This window comes from Solea solea, chromosome 4, assembly GCF_958295425.1.
Source record: "Solea solea chromosome 4, fSolSol10.1, whole genome shotgun sequence".
In the NCBI taxonomy this organism is placed as follows: domain Eukaryota; kingdom Metazoa; phylum Chordata; class Actinopteri; order Pleuronectiformes; family Soleidae; genus Solea; species Solea solea.
In genome coordinates this window covers 15,794,375-15,816,329 of record NC_081137.1, presented here as the reverse complement: position 1 = coordinate 15,816,329, position 21,955 = coordinate 15,794,375, and the positions used below count along the sequence as shown (strand labels likewise).

The window sequence follows — 21,955 nt, the reverse complement described above, 5'->3', positions numbered from 1 at the left end:
AGAATATTAGTTTGGGCCATAAAATGTCAAAAAATGTTAATCAGTGTTTCCCAAACCTGGAAACCTGATGTTCTCAAATGTGTTGTTTTGTCCACAAACCAAAATGATTCAGTTTTAATGATTTCTTTGTTATGTGGAGCAAAGAAACCAGAAAATATTCACATTTAAGAATATGAAAAATCATAATTATTTTTAAAAAAAAAGTCAAGCTGAGTTATCGATTAGGAAAATATTTGACGATGCATTTAGTAATCGATTAAAGGGCTACTTCACCCCAAAAAAAGATGAATTTCCAGAGATAAATGTGCTATTTGATCATCATGTCTCATTCCCACAACAACAGAGGAAGTTGGGATTGAAATAAATAAATAAATAAATAAAACAAAGTGACTGCCTTCAAAAAAAATAAAATCCCTACACTGCTCTTCACTGTGTTTCTGTCAGTTATAACAAGTTTTATGAGTAAAAGATCTGGAGAAAAAGACTGGTCAAATTTAATCCGACTCTGTAATAGAATGTAAATTAAACAAACACAGCAGCATTGTAATTGTCTTAAGTGTATTCTTCATTTAACCAAGTAGGGGAAAAAAAAGGTGTGAAACAGCCCTTTAATAATCGATAAATCAAATAATCATTGCAGCCCTACAGTAGCTGTTTCCCTGCTCCAACACACCTGGTTCAGATGTCCAGCTCGTTAGCAGAAGCTGGATAACGAGGCATTTATTTGAATCAGGTGTGTTGGGGCGGGGAAAGTGGGGCGGGGCAGTGAGTCCCTGGTTTAAAGCATTAAGAAATATCTCTTCTGACTCGGACACCCTGCCATAAAATGTGTAAGTAACCTTGCCGAATTGAAATGATTAAAAAGAGGTTTCAATTCATGTAAAATTCAGCAACTTCAAACACAAACACACCCACACACACAAACCGCACCCTTTTTAGGTTTCAGTTTAAAGACACAAACACCAGCTTGATGCTCCGGGCAACATTAGCTGCAGCAGCATATTATGAATAATGCAGGTTTTGTTGAGGAAGAAGAAAAAGGAAAGACCTCTGGCATCACTGCACAATCTGTGATTCCTCTGCTTTAAATTGTCTTAAAAAAAAAACGACGCAGAGGTCATGTGGTTGTTGTGAAGGTCAAGGTCTTTGTAGAGTTATATAGTAGTGTGATACTAAAGCAGCAGTGCAGGACTTTTACATGTGTGGAAGGAACTTTGACAGAATTAAATGAACTAAAGTTTACATAGTTAGTCGGAGTGGGTTTATTGCTCTTTGTCTATCTGTATTTGGTATTATTTGTGATTTATGTTCCACTGTGACTTGCTGCTCTGCATCTCTCAATAATAATGGCGTGTATGGACATATTTTCTATAAAAATCAATCAATCCTGTTGGCACAGTTACTTAGAAAACTACATAAATGATTTCAAACAAGCTCAGGTGATTTGGGATGAGGCCTGGAAAGAACCCGTTACGTTTTGTTATGGATACAGATCATTTTCTAGAGAATAATGTCTGTAGGGTAATTTAGGAAAACATGTAGTCATCTAACATTCATAAATGTGAACTATATAAGTGCCAAATTATTCAATTCAATTCAAAAGAATCCTTTGTGGGATTCTAGTTGCAGTCCAAGAGTCGTTATTACAAAGTACCAAATTATCTTATGTGGGTGCTAAAAAAAACAACAAAAAAAACTGCACTTCCCATTAGATGCCTTGACCTACAACAAAAAAGGAAACGTGTGATGGATTACCTACTTTCCTGGGAAAGCACGAGCAGTATTTTTGGAAGTATAATTCTTGGCCATCAGTATCAGGCACTCACACTTAGCTCGCGTCTCCCAGACACAGGATCTGTGGAAGGACGGGAAAGAAGAAGAAAGAGGAACGACAGCGAGGGAGAACGGCTCAATAAAGCAGCTGGTTTATGGCCTCAGTGAAGAGAAGCAGTGCCTGTGTCACCATTAATTGTACTCCTCATTAGGAAACTGTAAGCACTATAAATGACTGCTGACAAGCTCGCTCGCCCACACACAAACTTGTTTTCATATCTTAATGAGGACACTCAAAGACATTATCCTAACCTTAACCATCACAACTAAGTGCCTAACCCTAACACTTAACCCTGAGACGACAAATTTCAGCTCGCTGCATCAGTGACGTCTCGACACGACAGTCATTGGTGATGAACATTTGCAGGATCTGTGTAATTGTGCACTATTGTCTTGAACAAGCAGAGGAGGAAGAGGAGGAGGAGGAGGAGGGGGGAGTAACAAACACTCAAGGCTGTCAGTCTCCATCAGTCAGTCAGCCACTGTGAGCAAACGCACAAATAATTTAAAACTCACAGATTTCACACTGCCCGTCAATTTTAATATAAGAATATAAGAACAGTGTTGCGTATAAGCATGAGGGAAATGGAAAATGCCGTTGCATGAAAAGAGGTTTAAAGTGTAGTCTGAGTGTTGGTGTGCTGAGATAAGTCCTGAGAACAGTGTGATAGCAGCTGTAAAAGAAGAAAACGTTCAGAATACCACACTAAATATAATTAAAAGTAAAACTGTGACAATAAATGAAAACTAAAATAATGTTAGCGAACAATAATTCCCATTTGACTGGATTAACCCTTTAACACCTGAGCCTCTAAATGTACATGTAGACTTTTCTGCCTATTTTACCCATAAAATTGGCAGAAAAGGTCCTGTGAGTAAGTGCTTTTGATTTTTTTTCCCTTGCCCACTTGGATCTTTCAATATCTGGCAGTTATTTGCAATTTACTGCATGTTTAAAAGAGTGCATCGCAGTTTAAAATGAATTGGATTTGAGAGTTTTACTCTAAAGTTGTACGTGAACAAGATATTTTGCACGTTAAATTTGACATGTGAACACTATATTTACAATAAAACCTTTTTTCAGTCTTTGTCTCTCAATGTGCAAAAACAGGGTTATGGTGTGACGGGCATGTTTGGGCAGTGTCGCTGCTGACACGCTCGGTGTTAAAGGGTTACATTTTGTGAGTTTTTGGCTCACTGTTATATACTAGGAACAGCTTCAGTATATACATGTGTATACATAGACCACGATCCTGCTGAAAGAAGACAGTAAACTGTGGCAAAGAGGGCATGAAGATGGCCATCAATAATACTCAGACTGTGGCATTTAAACCATGATTGATGGTATTTACAGGCCTGAAGTGAGTCAGGAAAACACACACACACACACACGTTAGACTGCTGCCACATGGTCGGCTGACTGCATAACTGCATGAATCAGCAGACACACACTCAAACGGGTGTATTAAGGACCCAGTTGCGGCACAGGCAGGAAATCGGATCAGATCAAGCAACCAGAAGACAATACATATATATATATATATATATATACTAATCGTGATAATGTGTATGAATTATTTTACTGATGTAGTTCTTCCAGGTTTAAATGATAGTAAAAACATACAGTTCGAATATTTTTGTAAGATTTTGGTGAATTGTGTTTCATTTGGCAGAAATTGACGTGTACAATTCGTTTTAGTAGACAAACTGAACATCTCTTGATTTCTGCTTATAGGTCACATATTCATATTTGTATGTGTTGTTCAGTCAAAGTTATGATTCATTTGATGTCGCATTTTTAAGTAGTGATATAAAGTAGCAATAATTGTGCAGAAGTCACAAAATGAACCATTTTTCTTTTATTTTTGTTCAACAAAAAGAGCCAAGTGGATTTGAATTGTGATATATTCCCAAATTTCACAAATTGAATTCAATTTTAAACGTTTTGGCTACTTTTTCTCAGCTGTATTTATGTAGCTGGTTACTCAAATGGCCTAGTTTGTGCTAGAAGACACTACATTGCACATTCTTAGAGCCCCTGTGTATACTGTACGTTTTAACATAGTAATGGAAAAAAAGCAACTGAAATGCTCTGTGTTCTCACGGTTAAACTTCAGCATAAATGTTTCGAAACATTACACACTGCACCTTTTAAAAAACTGAGCTGAGTGTGGAAACACACTACTTTGTGCTACTAAGAAAATAAAAGGAAAATCTAACCTATTTTCAACCGTTACACCTGCATTTAAGTAGTTCTTATCAAGATTTTAGTTTTAAGACAATAGTACACAATTACACAGATCTTTAGTCCATATTAAAATAACAAAAACCGGACTTCTGTTACACTTTTTTTGCCAACTTGTATATTTACATTATCCTTAACATTTCCAACAGTAATAATATTATTATTATAATATTTTGCTGTCCTCCAGGACACAAATGTGTCTAGACATTATAGAAACCTACTCTAGACTCCCTCTTTCATTATTTAAAATGGGGAGACAGTCAACCCTGACCTACATAAGCAATTTACTTCCACAAGTATTATTCCATCACTGAGTTAGACGAGTGTGAGTCACGTGACAGGTGACCAGGACAAGTCTGTGTCTCCAGACAGTGTCATTACTCTGAAGATTACAGTCCATTACATGAGCTGCTCTATAACGACACAATAAATAAATGAATTACGACCCGAGCTAGCGAGGGAGTGAAAGCCTTTGGAGACACACACATGCATTCTTGTACGGCATCCTTGGTGAGGACACTCCTGCATGACCTTTAACCCAACCCTGACCTAAACTCAGTTTTCTAACCCTAACCCTAAAGTGTCCTCACAAAGATTCTCCTGTTTTTAAAGAAATAGATGGATGAGAGGAAGAGGAGGACACACAGATCATGTTACAGCTATTATGAGCTGCTGTTTTCAACAACAGAGTGTAAAGTGGAAAAGCTCATTTCTCCTCCAGTGCACCCTCCTGATCCCCAAAGACTTATGATTTCAGGACTCACTCCACAGACATGTTTCTCTGTGTGCGTTGAAGTTGAAGCTCATTTATTTGTCATATAGTAATAATAAAAGCCTCCAAGTTCACGCTTTTGAACTCCCTCTCTCTCTCTTAGCCCACTACGATCACTGTAACCCCCTCCCTCCTTCTATCTATTATTCCCTCCATCCCTACACTGGGGCTGTTGCCATGGAGACAGGTTGCCAAGCCTCAGACAGTGGGCCAGAATGGGTTAATTAGGAGGCGGGGAATTCGCAGCCCTCCAGCTGGTTGTAAGCCATCCTTTACCACAGATTCTCCAGGGACGTCCCCCCTTAAAGAGGAAGAAAAAGAAGCCTCTGCTGTTTAGTATTCAGTCCCATCATCGTTGATCAGGCGCTTATGACCCTGTAGTCAAAAAATGTGGGATTATGGGAAAAGTGTGTGTGCAGGTGAATGGCATAGAGGAGATCTTTTTCTTAAGCACTTGTGTGATTAGAGGTAGATTCTGATTCTGATTCTCCTCCGTCTCCACCTACAACATGTGAAACAAATCTTTTTCCTCCTGTTCACACAGTAAACAGATTGTCTCTGTACATGGAAGGAAACCATTTTCCACTGACTTTTAGAGCCCAAGGAATTGTGCCAACAGCGCCCCCACGTGGCTGCATTCACACATAGCATGTTTATTGTCGCAACACAAGTACAGCAAAAGTGTGCAAAAGTGAAAACAGAGAAATTATGTAACGATGTGAAATGGTTTGAAATAGCAGCTAAAAGGAAATGAACATTATTGTAACTTTGTGGCGATTGTATTGCATGAATATCACCATTTATACACGTTCATATTCTAAATGTAGTTCAGGAAACGCTCCGTTATCCATTATATTCTTTGAAATGTCTAAACATTCATGATGAAAACATTCAAAAAAATACACATTTGAACATATTCCTAAATTTATCTGTAGTCATATATCTGTACTTATTTGACATTGCGGTTTAAAATTTAATTATAGTCTTTTAAAATCTTAGACATATATGTACATCAGGGTGATAAAATGTAAAAATAATTTGTATTTAATCTTTAGTTAATTCATAAAGTGCAACGATTTGCAAGATTTGTTTAGGACTTCTGTGTGCATGGCTCAGCAGTGACACCTAGTGGCAACTGTACTGTAATTTTTCCAATTGTGTGACTTCTCTTTTAAATGCTGCTGCTGCACTATGTGTTAAAGTTAAGGTAGGTGAAGGTCTCCTGCTTGGGTTTGACATTGAAGTTGTAGTGTCCAATGCGGTTCCTCTGGTAGTAGAAGAGGCAGACGAAAGCAATGATGAAGAAGAGGGACAGACCCACTCCCAGACAGGCGAAGCCAATGATATGAGCAGTCTCATATTCTTGCTCAAAGGATTCTGCAAGAAATTTAGTTTAGAGGTTAAAGTCACTAAAATGAGTAAAAAGGAGATCAAAATGACATTATATACATATATAACATGTATGCTGATAAAAAGATACAATTAAATTATCTTATTAGTGTAACATGAGAATAAACAGTTTTTTATTTATTTTTTTTTACCACGCACAAGTGTGGTCTGCTATTGCCAGTTTTTCCAGACTTAAATAAATACCCTAGGGTATCAGGGTATGTGATCAGAGTGGAGCTGAGGTCGCCTTATCTCTCGCTCCGTCTTAATCTATTTTCACTATGCCAGTTTGTGAAGTATATGTGAGGAAGAGGAGGATGATGAGAGGACAAATGATCTTATTGGGAATAAATCTGCCTCCTGTGAAAAGTCTGTAGCCGTCTTTGCTCGGCCTAACGTTTGCAATAATGTTTCAGAAATTACAATTCTCCTGCTCAAAAAACATTCAACAGGTTTGATTGTCTCTGATAGTACTGCTTGACAGAGCCTGTTTTCAGATGAATGATGCAGCGTCATCATTTCTGTCCATGATAAAAACAAACACTGTAATTAATGACTCACGTTGAAATAATTTAAACAGAGGTCCAGCACTACTAACAGATGATGCGACCGTTCTTGAAGATCGAGCCGTTCTTTGTTGACAGTCCTGCAAGAAATCACGAGCAATTGTGAGGAAGGAGGGCCTGCATATTTTTATTATTGTTATTTGAAACATCCTGAACATGTGGTGTTTTGCATAGGTTGCACTCACAGGCACACAGGTGTCTGATCCAATCTGCACACAGATTTGGACCTGGCAGTGCAGATAGATCACGTTCTGTTCGACGATGGAGAAAATCTGCACAGACACGCGGGACGTGCTGGAGTTCCCATTGCTCAACACTTCAGTGAATGAGTTAAGAGGGCAGCTGTGGGAAAACAAGCAAGCAACAGGGAAGAAAGAAAGAAAGAAAGAATAATATCATAATAATTAGTTTAGGGCCAAACAAAAAAGAGAAAATCTTTCGAGAATAATAGTCGTAATATTATGAGAATAATGTTTTGTATCTTAATTTCCTTTTATTTGAAAAGTTTCTCATCTTGTTACATGTCGGCAGATTTGTTAGTCATGTTTGTTTTGGGAGTCACGTTTTTGTCATTTCCTGTTTTACTTTGGTGAGGGTTTAGGGTTTCCTGTGGGTCTGCACTTCATCTACCTTGTCCTCGTCTTGTCTGATTACCTTGAGTGTTTGCACCTGGTGTCATTCCCTGATTGTCAGCACCTGGTCCCTTTTCCCTTTCCCCTTCTTAAGTCATTCATTTCCCTTTGTCCTTCATCATCGATACCTTGTTCATGTTAACAGTGTAGAATCAAGTTGATATAGTTTTTTTGTTTTCATGTTAGGAGTTTTGATCCAAGTTGATCCAGTTTTCGTTTCTAGTTTATAGGTTGGTTTTTCGTGTTTCTGAATAGCGTTTCTGCTCATGTTTTTTGAGAGAGCAATAAAGCCTCCTATTTTGCTTTCCCTTATCTGACTCATGCATCTTGAATCCAAGCTCTGTGGTAAAAATCCTGACATCTTGTCGCAGGTTGCAGCTGATCTGCAACCTGATTTGCTTGATTAATAATGACTTTATTCTCGCAATATTACGACTTTTTTCCTCATATGACTTTATTTTATTAATATTTCATATACAATATTTATTTTTTCAATATTTAATATATAATGTTTATTTTTTTTTTATATTGTGAGTTTATTCTCGAAAGAATGAATTTTTTTTTGTTTGGCCCAAATACTCAAATAAGTGAGCAAAAATCATGAAAACAAGATGTAAACAGAATATTTAGAATATTTGGATTTTAAATGTCTGTAGTTTTTTCAATTTTGCACTGGACATTTAGCTTTTATCTGTTCCGAACCTTTTAAACCACGGTTTGTACTTCCTTTTGTGTTTCTTTTGTTGTTCAGCACTTTGCAGTGTTCCTATTTTATTTTGTACCATATTGATTGTGTAACTAATTCAATCTACTTCCTGTTCATGCCTGTTGTATTTTCCCTGATTGCACACCCTGTCAGATTTGTCAGTGTGTCAACGGGGATTTTCCTCATTCCTGTTTATCATAATTTAGTTCATTTGTTTTATTTTTCTTCTGTACCTTGACTTTGCCTTCTTCCCTCTTGGATACATGTGCATGATGTATCTGACCTGGTCAGTTTATCTGAATACGACCAAGACAACAGACTAATAATATCTATATTTATAATCCATATACATTTTCATAGTGTTGAGCTATGCTTTTAAGATGAGAATATTTGACCACTGTTCTTGCGAGTGTAATGTTTGACTTATCATGATTAAAACATATCATCATTATTATTATTATTATTATTATTATTATTATTATCATAGGCTGATTACAGCTCATGAATCAGAGCACGTGTTCTCAACCTTTTTTAGCGCATGGGTCTATTTTTAGGTCTTCAAGCAAACCCAGCAATTACAGTGTTGTCATGGAAATGTGAGCGCCGGCTACATGGTATTTTATTCAGAAAAGCACGAGGCGAGCTTCATGTTGATTATATGGAAAAATCTCTCGCAAGGTTTGATGCACGGAGAACACATTTATAACTCGAGATGACATGATGTTTTGTGTTTTTCTTCTCGTCTCAATTATTCTAAATAAAATAACAGAAACAGACCCGTTCTCCAGGAAGGTGACTCCCTGTGGATCTGCAGGACTTGGTGTAGAAGTGGCCCAGCACTTGTTGATGACCACTTTAATCCGCTCTGAGGACGTGTTCAGGCTGACCTCCACCACCACCCTCTCCTCCGCGGACAAGCTGTAGTTGTTCGGTAGAGTCGCCGTACCATTCATCAGCTGCACCCTCACTTGGAATGACCCCAAGCCCACGATGACTTCTTTGATCATGTCATATCTGGAGGTGGATGCAAAACAAAATTCATAAATTCACCTGGAACTATTGTAAAAAAAAAAGCTAAATATTCACAATTATTTTTTTAATAAATTTCATAGAGTTTCTAAGTTTATCAGACAGTCAGACCTGGCAGAGCTAAAAGCTCATAGTGTTTGTCATGACAGTATGTGAAGCGTGTCATACCCAGTGGAGCCGGAGTCAGCAGAGATAACCATGTCTTTCCGGTAGGTGCACATGACGGGCAACTCCAGCTGAACTGTGGGTGCCTCCTCCCTGTCGTTTGCCATGGTGTTGAACAGGGTTACAGATGCTGTGTAGCAGGTTTCATTCTAAAATACAAACATTGGAAAGCAGTTTGAACTTTATGGAGCGTCAGCTTTAGCGAAAAAGGGACTAGCATGCAAGGACAAATTCAAAAATAAATCTCACTTGTACAAGCCTGGTGTCACACTCGCCCCAGGCCACGTTCAGCTGCGCATGGGTGGTATTTCCTCCATTGACACCACATTCCGGCAAGCCCAAATATAAGTCACTTTCCCTGACTTTGTGGTCCTGAAGAAAATCTCTGGCAACTGTCACAGTGATATCAGTGCCCCTGCAGCGCACTGAGATGTCCCCCGACATTGAGGTGGTTCTCCGGACATTGGTTGTGGTAGTGATGTTGGTGGATGGAGAAGAAGTAATGGATGTCATTGCAGTAGTGGTCAGTATTGGGGGGGCAGAGGTGGTTGTTAGGGAAAGAGTGGTGGTTGTGGTGGTCGTGGTGGTTATTGGGGTTGTGGTTGTGGCTACTGGGGCTGCAGTGGTGGTGCTAACGGGGGTAGTGGTGGTAGTTACAGGGGCTGTAGAGGTGGTTATTGGAACAGTAGTGGTTGTTATTGGGGTGGTGGTGACGGTAACTGGGGCAGTATTGACGGTAGTGGTGGTTATTGGGGTGGTGGTGACGGTAACTGGGGCAGTATTGACGGTAGTGGTGGTTATTGGGGTGGTGGTGACGGTAACTGGGGCAGTATTGACGGTAGTGGTGGTTATTGGGGTGGTGGTGACGGTAACTGGGGCAGTATTGGCGGCAGGGGTGGTTATTGGGGTGGTGGTGACGGTAACTGGGGCAGTATTGGCGGTAGTGGTGGTTATCGGGGTGGTGGTGACGGTAACTGGGGAAGTATTGGCGGTAGTGGTGGTTATCGGGGTGGTGGTGACGGTAACTGGGGCAGTATTGACGGTAGTGGTGGTTATCGGGGTGGTGGTGGCGGTAACTGGGGCAGTATTGACGGTAGTGGTGGTTATTGGGGTGGTGGTGACGGTAACTGGGGCAGTATTGACGGTAGTGGTGGTTATTGGGGTGGTGGTGACGGTAACTGGGGCAGTATTGGCGGTAGTGGTGGTTATTGGGGTGGTGGTGACGGTAACTGGGGAAGTATTGGCGGTAGTGGTGGTTATCGGGATGGTGGTGACGGTAACTGGGGCAGTATTGGCGGTAGTGGTGGTTATCGGGGTGGTGGTGACGGTAACTGGGGCAGTATTGGCGGTAGTGGTGGTTATCGGGGTGGTGGTGACGGTAACTGGGGAAGTATTGGCGGTAGTGGTGGTTATCGGGGTGGTGGTGACGGTAACTGGGGCAGTATTGGCGGTAGTGGTGGTTATCGGGGTGGTGGTGACGGTAACTGGGGAAGTATTGGCGGTAGTGGTGGTTATCGGGGTGGTGGTGACGGTAACTGGCGCAGTATTGGCGGTAGTGGTGGTTATCGGGGTGGTGGTGACGGTAACTGGGGAAGTATTGGCGGTAGTGGTGGTTATCGGGGTGGTGGTGACGGTAACTGGGGCAGTATTGGCGGTAGTGGTGGTTATCGGGGTGGTGGTGACGGTAACTGGGGCAGTATTGGCGGTAGTGGTGGTTATCGGGGTGGTGGTGACGGTAACTGGGGCAGTATTGGCGGTAGTGGTGGTTATCGGGGTGGTGGTGACGGTAACTGGGGAAGTATTGGCGGTAGTGGTGGTTATCGGGGTGGTGGTGACGGTAACTGGGGCAGTATTGGCGGTAGTGGTGGTTATCGGGGTGGTGGTGACGGTAACTGGGGCAGTATTGGCGGTAGTGGTGGTTATCGGGGTGGTGGTGACGGTAACTGGGGAAGTATTGGCGGTAGTGGTGGTTATCGGGGTGGTGGTGACGGTAACTGGGGCAGTATTGGCGGTAGTGGTGGTTATCGGGGTGGTGGTGACGGTAACTGGGGAAGTATTGGCGGTAGTGGTGGTTATCGGGGTGGTGGTGACGGTAACTGGGGCAGTATTGGCGGTAGTGGTGGTTATCGGGGTGGTGGTGACGGTAACTGGGGAAGTATTGGCGGTAGTGGTGGTTATCGGGGTGGTGGTGATCGTTACTGGGGCGGCAGTGGTAGTTAATGGAGCAGTCGTGGTGGTTATAGGGTTAGTCGTGATTGTTGTTGTGTCAGACGTAGTGGGTATTGGGGTGGCGGTGGTGATAACTTGGGGAATAGTAATGGTAGTGGTGGTAACTGGGGCTGTTGTGGTTGTTACTGGAGCAGCAGTGGTGGTTATTGGGGCAGTAATGATAGACCTCCTGTCAGTGTTTGCAGTGGTACTTGTTGGGGGATTAGTAGTGGTGGTTGTCGGGGTTAAAACTGGGTCACTGGTTGATTGTGTCATTAAAGAGATAACTGTACTAACTGTAGAAGATAATGTGGGTGTCACTGATGGTGTTATTGTCTCTGAGGTCGAAATGGCTGCACAAGACAAGATATCCTGGTTAGAAAATGCAAAAACATCCTTAATCTAATCTAACACTTAATCAATCCGACACTTACATGTACACACTCGTCCAGGCCGGTCTGGGTTGTTGTCTGTATATCCAGTCTTGCAGACACACGTGTAAGAACCCCAGGTGTTTGTACAATTAGCCCACTGGGAGCAGTCGTGACTGCCTGATGTACATTCATCAGAATCTACCAAAAGTAAGTTGTTTTTTTACTGTATGTATGAGGTTTGACAAACAGTTTTACAGTTTCAAACAGAGTGAAAAAAGCAAGAGTAAAGTAAACGTCAAGTTATCATACAGCTACATGGATACTTCCAGGTCACTGCGGAACTTTTTGTCATATACAGGGAAGAGTCAAGACTCAAAGAAAAATAAACTGGGCTTAAAAAAACACAGGACGTACCATTAATGCTTGTGTTGTTTTCGTCCACAGTGTATTTGGAGCTGTTCATCAGGGAGTTTAGCAGAGCAATGGACACATTGCTGATGTTGTGGCTTTGACTGGGGCTGACGACGATCTTGAAGTTGACCACCACACTGCCCCGTAAGAAGTTTGTGATCTCAATTCTCACCAGGCCTGAATCCACCATGGCCTTCATCTCTGGCGACAGAGACTCGTAGATCTATTGGCGACAAAGGAAACCACTGTGATACGTGTGTGATACGTGTGAGTTCAATTCTATTCAAAGCTTATGTAGTACTGTCAATGAACCAACCCCTTTGTAACAAACCTACCTCCTCTTCAATACTTCTAGTGAGGTTCATGTAGGCCTCGCTGCTGGAGTTTTGCAGCTCAGGAGTGAACTCGACGTTGGTGATTCGAGCTGTGGCGTCAAGAGTCTGACAATCTACAAAGAAAAGCTTTACTTGGTACAATAAACATATTTTCCACTACTAAATGTCAACCATCCATGGCCCTACTGGTGAAAGAAGGAGTTTTCTTTAACATGTATTAGCCATTAGGGCTTAAAACTGACATCATCATGACTATTCATCCAGCCACTTGTGAATTAAGGGTTGTAGGAGTCAGATACACTATGGGCAGGTTATCAGTAAAGGCTGGGTATCGAACTTCATTGCCCTTGTGGTACTGTCCTTCCTCTGTATCAGCCTATATCAAAAATGTGTTGTCATTCTGTATCAAATTTCAGTACACGAGGAGTTAATCTCATCAGTGTCAGTGAGCCAGTAAACATGCAGTGCTCACGATTGGCTGTCTGCAGGCGTGCAGGAAGCAACATCCAGAGAGACGCTCATTCCCCAGAGGAGAAGAGGAAGACAGGACTTACTATGTGTGTGTGAGTGTGTTTGTGATGTGTTTAAAGAGGTTGGCACTTGTTATTTTACCGTAATACCTCATGTTTAATTTACTATGCAGGAATCAGTATAAAACTCCAGATACTGCATGCCAAAAATCTGAAATCATTATCCAGCCTTAGACACTCACATTTACACCCACAGTCATTGTAGACCAGAGGTATCAAACTGGCGGTGCGCGGGTCACATGCAGCCCCCCGTTTAATTACATGTGGCCCACCACTTAATACCATGTTATAATGGAAACATGGCCCATGACCTCCTCTTCCTTTAGACATGACACGTGCGGCTGAGGCACAGTTGCCAGCGAGGCAATATAATACTTTATATAATTGCTGGCAATATCATCAAATATTTATCCCATTATAAAATGTATTGCATTCACCAAAAAAATTATATATATATATATATATATATACAAGCTTGTTTAGTGTTTTAATTTGTCCACGTCATTATTTTCTTAAATTTGAATCTATTTCTGTCTGTTTTTATTTTTTGGGATCGTACATATGCTTTTATTACAAAGTGTACATCATTCCATTTTGAAAGAAAGACTTTTACTTTGAAATTCGGTGAAATATCACCATGAATATCTTAAGTGCGATATCATGATGGAATATTGCGTTGTAATTTTAAGCTCATTAAGCCCTTAAGCTCATATTGTCAACCTCCTGCTGAACCACTGCTTTTTTCTAGACTCTTGACCAGACTAGACAAGGTCATATGAGTTTGATAGCCCCATTTTATAGTCTTCAATTAACTTAACTCCAATCACGTCTTTGGACCGTGGAGGGAAACTGGACAGTACAGAAAGGCCCCACACTGGGATTCAAACTGTGGACCTTCTTGCTGTGAGTCATTTACTCTAAGTTATGATCTCCTATCACAGAGCTGTTTGCAGAAACCCAAGCTTAATATTTAAATAAAAACAGCCAAATCTCCAATCAACAGTTACCTGTCTTGACCAATATAGCTAGGGCCACTCCTTGCCTCCCGCAGGCATGAGGCGTGACTGCGACATTGTAGAGGACCCCAGGTTCCAGTCCCCTCAACGCCTTCACGGTCTCATCGGTTTCCCAAGAATCGGTCACCACCGAACCCTTGCTTAGAACGACTCGGTAGGTCTGGTTGGTCTGAGACTGGCCGGACCAGTACACATCGAAGGAGGTTCCAGTGACGTTAGACCACATCAAAGAGGTGATGTTGGGAGGAGCTGGAGGACGGTGGCGGGTGTAGGAGAGAAGAGAGACAGGGACAGGAACAGTGAACTTGCTTTGTGGTTCACGTTTCAGGAAATGTGGTTATATACATTTATGCCACTCCCATGTCTGAGCAGGACAGGGAGCATTAGACTATACAAGCTAGAGCACTCAAACTTAGTAGATGGGGACCTACTTTTTCAAGATGACAAAGCATTGCGACCCAATTCACACAATAAACCATGACAACAGCACATTTTGGCATAATATTAATATATCTATATATATACATAAATGAGTAGAAGGCTGTTACCTTGGCTCATAAATCATGATTTTGGGATCTGACAGCCATTAGAAATAATAAAAAATAATAATAAAAAAAACTCACAGCATGTGGTTGTCGGCAGAGGTGACTCCGTGCTGGTATAAGGTGCAGTGCTCGTCCACAGTGCAGCATGAGATGAATCATAAGAGATGGAGCTTGGGTAATTCAGCACTGTAGTCATGCTGATGTCAGAGGAGTTGTCAGAGGCTGGGGTATAGTCTGTGTTCACGGATGGAGCGTCGGTCACCGGGGTCTCTGTGTCGGTCCACAACTCATCTCCTGCTGGGAGCAAAGGCCAGAAATCCAACTGAGATTTAGTCAGTGGTCTTTATCCAGCGTACACGTGACATTTGTGTTCTTTTAAAAAAAATATCTATCAAGTCCGTACGTCATAGTGTGGATTTTAAAGCCATTTATTTTATTCGTTCAACTCAGTGCCATTTACAACACCCACCGTACTTTCACTTTCACTGTGAGGACTCTTAGAAGGGTTTCCATTAGTGTGTTTCATGCACATTTCTGTTTGCATTAAAAAAACCACAACAAAAGGAAACAGATGAAGGAAGTGAAAAGGTTGACATTTGAATCAAAGGTGAACACAAACAAGTGCAATGGAAACAAGTTGAGGCTAACGCTTAGAAAAATCACATGACTGAAGTGTCACTCAAGCGTTCTCATTTCACAGAACTGGAAGAAAGGGTGGAAATGCCAGATGAGGTGTGTGAGGACTGATGAGCACACCACAACATTACTGTTCAAAATCACAGGACTCCACCCACCACTCGCAATTATCAGTTAGCCACACCTAACCACACACCCCTAAGTTATTATTTTGTTTATATTTAAAAGTTATGCACAACGGCCTTCATTAAATCCAGAGTTATTGACAGAATCCTTTTTTCTTGCTTCATGAACTTAAATGAAACAGCTACATGCCTTACCACTCTAACGCCCCCTAATGTTAATATTAACCAAAACTTAAACAAAGTGTTTACTAGAGCTGCAACTATTTTGATAGTTTTGATTCTTTTCAAAATCGATTAATCTGTCGATTATTTTCATATATTAATCGTGTAACCGTTGTAAATCTCAGAAAATGATTCAGTTTTTAATGATTTCTTTGTTATATGGAGCAAAGAAACCAGAAAACATTCACATTTAAGAAGCTAAAACAATCATGTTGTTTCTTGTTTTAATCATGAAATAAGCCACTGGTGTGCATTTATTCCCTCAATATTGGCTCTAAACTTAACCCTAACGCTAACTTATCTGACCCTTACAATAACTTAAACCTAAACCCAATTTTGGCTTCACTTTTTAAACATGCCCTCACAGCATGCCCTCACAGCATGACACACACACACACACACACACACACAAAGTCTCACTTGTACAATAGGCTCCGGGGTTGCTAGGATCAACATCGCTGTATCCCTGGCGACAGATACACTGGTAGGAACCCACTGTGTTGTTACAGTCAGCCTGAGGGGAGCACTGGGGGAAAGTAGACTCCACACACTCGTCCACATCTGCAAACACAGACAGACACGAGAACAGGTTGGACTGGGATTAACAGTACGCTGTACATACTGTTCATGCTGTATAAGCAGTTGTATGCAAATTTCCTTTAAAATCAAGTATTGCCACATTTTAGCCGGCTTACTATGAGCTGGAATACTTATTAATTACAGTATTTCTGTCTGTTTTAACCTTGATGCACGTAACTAATAAATATTTCAGCCCTTGGTGAGACAGCGTGCAGGAGTTCTACTAGCTGTTCTCAGGTTGCAGGTTGAAATCCATCTGGGATGCGTAGATCCTATATTGGTGAACCGTCGTCCTGCTGAATGATTAAATGTCAAATGAGTTTTGATGGAATCTGGGGACACAATGTTCCGGTCGACCCCTGCATTTATCCCGTCAGCGGTGAGATCATCAGTCAATCATCTGCTGGTCATGACGTCTTTGCCTCATTGTTGTCAGAGAAGCGTGTGTGCCCACACGAAAGGATGATGTGCTTCTCAGACTCATTTGGTTTTTTTCCGGTTTCCCTCTGATGAGATAATTGCCTTTCATATCCTCTTCGCGATAGATTTTATACCACGTTTTTCTTCCTATTGACTGTTTTGTGCATGAACTACTGTAATAAATGTACAATAGTATACAAAAAGTACATATTGAGTGCTGGAGATGTTGGTGTTTTTGTTGCAGTAATGCTCAGTAGTGTGTAGCTTATGGAATTTAACTCTTCGATGTCCCCTTTTCTTTGTATTGTTTAAAGTCAAATATACAAATGTGTCAAATAATAATGTAATAAAAGACAATCCTGACAAACATGAATTGTATAAACCTGCATTAAAGTAATAAATAAGAAAAACATGGACACAAACAAGGGTGTCAAGAGCAAAGAAAAAAAATTAAATGTGTTTTAATAAACATTGCCTCTACCCCATGCTGGTGATTTTTAACATTAACAACAACTGAGAACAACATATTCTTATATGAAAATAGACAATAACCCAGCAACATCAAGAAGGAAAACCATCGACACTGAGAATTTGTGAAGCCAAATTTCCCCTTCAGAAGATTTCTCGTAAGGCTTTCTGGTAAAATCTTGAATCACCTGATCCTTTTGTGTTTCTAATTTCAAGGCTTAGTAATTATCATATAGGAGCCTGACAATAATGACGGCACATTATCATTTTGGCATAAAAGGGGAAAGGACATTTTGCAGGGAGAAGGAAAATGTGTCTTTTGTAGCAAGGATTGATTCATGATTAATATCTGTGTGTGTGTGTGTGTGTGTGTGTGTGTGTGTGTGTGTTTGTGTGTGGTGTTATTTTCCGCTATTGCAGGAAACATCCCACAGATGACTGCCACTCATATAGAAGTGGTGGGAGAAAGAATCTGAGGTGTGACTGAGTCATTCTTTCCTGAACACCATGTTCTCTGCAAACATGAATCATTCTCGAAACGCTACAAGAATGTCATTTCTCTGAAGGAGAGAAAGAAAGAAAGAAAGAAAGAAAGAAAGAAAGAAAGAAAGAAAACAAGCACAGGTTCGCAGAGGCAGTCGCGCCCGCTCACCTTCCACAGTTACAGATGACACCTCTGGTATGTGTTTGAGAAGGAGATGCAGCTTTGATGAGACGTCGGACAGTGACAGACTGGAGTTGCGACCAATCAGCAGGGAGGTTGCGGTTCTGTACGGGTGCACGGGCCACGAGCTGAGGTAATAAACTGAAATGTCATCCGTCGGCAGCGCTCCGGTCACCTGTTGGTGATAGAAGCACAGAGACGTCAGTGTGAATTCATATACATAATAATATATATGATAGTTATAGACAATAGATTTCTAAAAGTCACCTTTATCACCATTTATATCAGCATATCTACACTGCTGTACATACATATGCTGTATATATTGTATCATTCTACACATTTAAATATGAAAACTTACATTTTATATTGCATTGTTTTAAATTCATCTGCCTTCATCTTCACTGAAAAACATTCCTTGAACCTGATAAAGATAATGATAATAATCGTGGCATTGTCTTATTTGTCCTTGTAGAGACAGTGATATTTGGTATTATAGTATATTAGCAGTATATTTTTTTTTACCATGGCTTGCAGTAGCCGTGTGTGATTCAAAAGTCCATTATCCTTCGACATCAGCTCCTGGTAATCTACCTTCACTGTCACCGTTACATTCAGACGGTATCCTCCAATGTAGGAATCATTTGCTGAGCCTTCAAAAGAAACAGTAAAAAGTTTAGTTCACCCAGGTCACAAAAAAGCCACGTTTTCTCACTCGCACCTTGTGATGAGAGAGTCCACCTAAGTTGTTTGTTCATAATAACTTAACTTGTGCATGAATTGAAATGGATTTGAGATTCTCCATTTTTCACAGTTTCACATTTGAATTGAGCGCATACCCAAAACTTCCAAGAAATGAACTACACAGACAAAAAATATATAAATCCGAGGTAAGAAATTTAAAAAAATCTACCTCATACAGTAGTTAACAGACGAGTTTGGATTCATTGCTGCTGGGACAATCCCTTTATCACAGCAGTACAGTGATTTGTAAAGATGCAATATGCAACATTCTGCCTTGTTTACAACATATAGGGGAAACATATTTACTATGTTAATACTGTATAAAGCAGAGTACTAATGTCTTTAGAGTGAACGTGATGTGACACTCCTCCTCCTCCTCTGTGAGTTGTTATAGGCCGCTGTTTTAGAAGCCAGTCCACCAGTTGCATTTGAGAACCGCAGGAAAAGCCACACCCTGTATATAAATATGCTGGGTTCAATTTGCTTGTTTACCATGTTCACAGGATGAGGACATTTGAACACTCCCCCCCGTCACACTGATGACCTGTAAACTCCAGTTCAGGAGGATGTCCTATATGAAGAATTATGAGTGTCCACCTGAACACTGCAACAGACACAACTTGTAATGTGCTGCTCTACAGTGGCCGAAAGTGGCTCAAGTCATCCAAATGAGGGTGACTCTCCTGATATACTTCCAAAAAAGTTTTAGACAAGGAGATAGATGAGACCAGGGAGGTCTACGAGCTAAATAGGGCTCCAAACTGATTCTGAAGTCGTCCTTCTTCCCCTGGATTCAAAAATAACTCGATGCATGCAGGACCAGGTCATACTTTCCACAGCCGCATGTCCACACCGGCTGGCTCGGGTCCATGGGATGTAAATTTCTTCCTCCGCCCATTTGAGTGGCAGTGTGTGCTGACCATACATAGAGGGGCTCGAGCACACCTCCACTATTCTCACAGACTATACACACATAAAAAGATAGTAACCATGGAAACTTGAGGCCCTACAATCAATTTAATTCAGCCCAATTCTGAAATAAATAGGTTTTTGACACTTTTATTTTGAAATTCTGTGTAATATCGTGACAAATATTGTTATTATGGTATCATGATGGAATATCTTGATATTATTTTATTCTCATGTCACCCACCCTTACTGAACATTTGTGGGGTTTTTTTTTTACACACTTCTTGGCCCCTAGGTCACTTTAATTTGAGACCCCTGCTTTAGATTGTGCGAGGTCGTCCGCTGGTAGCTACACATGCACAACTAAGTGCTGAAATCATAAAAGGAAATACAAAACAGGACAAACTCCATGTAAAAGATTGTCACTACTGGAGTGGACTGTGACGCGGATTCTCTTTTACTATGAAGGGAACCGCAGGCATGTACTGTATATACACATACAGCTCTCCGCAGACACGCAGCACTGACAGTGACCTGGCCCTTACATGTCTACTCTCACTGGTGAGCCTCATTATCATCAGGCGGTAAAGTGCAGTTCGGTTCACCACCATGTGGTTTGGAACAGTACACCCCACTGCAGGCTGTGTGAGCTGGACAAGTAATTATGTTGCTATTTAAGCTACATACAGTACATGGGGCTATGCACGGTCAACTGCAATGACCAGTGATGCTCAAGTGTTGCATATTGAACCTTTACCTATGATGTTTCAGTGCTTTGCACTCAACCAACATTTCATCATGTACTGTCTGAAACAACCTGTCGAGCTGAAGGTTTGGGTAAATAGGTTATTTGGCACATGACTTTACCTAAATAAGAACAACACTCAATCAGGAATGCATGTATACTAACTTTCAGGATGAGCACAGCGAGAGCGACGCAGTTTCTGACAGCATTTTTGCCAGCCTGGGCAGTCCATGTCCCACTCACAGTCCTCAGATCCAGGATAAAGTCCATCTGCAGTTGGACAGGTTCCTGGTTTGGCAGTGAATTCCCCACTCCTGTTTACAGCTTTATTCAAAGAAAAATAACATGTTGCAGAGACCATATATTAGCAGCACTTTTATGTGGCAGCGCAATTCTGTGCTTCCATCTGGTGTCTCGCACACAGCACCGTACACTCAGAGGTCACGCTGACTGCTTGTCTGTCCACAGCGCACAATCTGATGATGTTATGTCACAAGATATCACAAGATACAAGAGCAAACAGAACAAGTTATGCCTTTCTAACGTCGTCACGTGCAGACATGTATGAATGATGTGCAGCACACTCACGCAGGGCACAGTAACGACCGACTTGTACGTAGCCATCGCAGCACTTGGCAACCTGCATCACCACGGTCTTGTTCTCAGTCTTAGGGATCATCTTGTACAACGTGACTGTACATGTCTTCCAGGGGAGCCAGCCGCCACAAGGCTTTGCCTCGGTGTAGGAGACCATTTGCATCACCAGAAAACTCACCGACTTTGTCTCGTTGTGAAGACATAGATGGTAGCCAGATGCACACAGACTATAACCTGGAATAAAATATATTTTTTGGAAACGTTACCGTTTGCTTCTTTGGTTATCTGGCAGCATAACTGCATCGTGACATCTTGTATCACTCGCACTCCTCCTTGGTTGTGACTCACTTATTAAGAATAGCACAATATGTGCGTCCTAAAAACTTTAAGTATCCTCATAAACACCATATTTCGCTCCATTTGGTTATCACAAAACATCTGTCTCATCTGCATATACAGGAAAGGCCTACCTTGTCCCCCACAGAGAGCCAGCAGAGCCGCAGCTGTCCAGATGGAGAGCATCCAACTCATATTTCACAAATCAGAATCTCTATTTTAGATGTAATAGCTGCATTGTGTGTGCATGTTTCTCTTTGAGATGATGCTAACCAACTGTTATCTGTTCAGGGTGTACTCAAAGACCAAATCCTCTGTGGCACTGTCTTTCTCCTCCCCTCGCTGCACCATCAGTCCCTCATGGACCAAACATTCATGGCAGCCAGAGGGTAGGTATCAAATAAATATGAACATGAGGTGTTATATTGTTGTTGTGTGCTGCAATTTAAGGGGTCTACTAAAGTATTTGATATGTGGAGTTGCTATGATTTGCTGAGAAGCTAAAAAGCCTATTTTTAACAAAGAGAAACCCCTTTGGTGGACATAGTTTTCACAAAGGGAAAAGCTTTGGCTTTTTTCTTGCAGAATGAATAAGTTGTCATTTTAGCCATTCTTTCAGCATAATTGGGATCAGTAAACATGTTTATGATGCCGGCAGGAAGAGAGAGAAGAGGGATGGGAGGAGTCAAAGTCCCCGATGACTTGGTTTCCACCGGGTTTCCACACAGGTAACCATGGCACTGCTCGCTATGCT

General features: G+C 41.2%; 1 protein-coding gene across 2 annotated transcripts; it reads right to left on the bottom strand.

Moving 5' to 3' along the window:
* Positions 1 to 5,483: 5,483 nt before the first annotated feature.
* Positions 5,484 to 21,471, bottom strand: umodl1 (uromodulin-like 1). 2 transcript variants are annotated; one of them, XM_058628128.1, is made up of 17 exons: positions 21,336 to 21,471; positions 20,857 to 21,099; positions 20,434 to 20,592; positions 18,396 to 18,523; positions 17,859 to 18,045; positions 16,160 to 16,300; positions 14,835 to 15,053; positions 14,203 to 14,460; positions 12,666 to 12,778; positions 12,334 to 12,553; positions 11,980 to 12,117; positions 9,587 to 11,898; positions 9,341 to 9,486; positions 8,921 to 9,157; positions 6,991 to 7,147; positions 6,801 to 6,885; positions 5,484 to 6,227 (listed from the first exon to the last, which is right to left on the bottom strand). In XM_058628128.1, the coding sequence occupies exons 1-17, from the start codon at positions 21,394 to 21,396 to the stop codon at positions 6,040 to 6,042; spliced, it is 4,992 nt and encodes a 1,663-aa protein (XP_058484111.1). In that variant the 5' UTR covers positions 21,397 to 21,471; the 3' UTR covers positions 5,484 to 6,039. The 2 variants fall into 2 exon arrangements, with proteins under 2 accessions (XP_058484111.1, XP_058484112.1); XM_058628129.1 differs by having other exon boundaries at positions 14,835 to 15,050; positions 21,336 to 21,470.
* Positions 21,472 to 21,955: the final 484 nt, after the last annotated feature.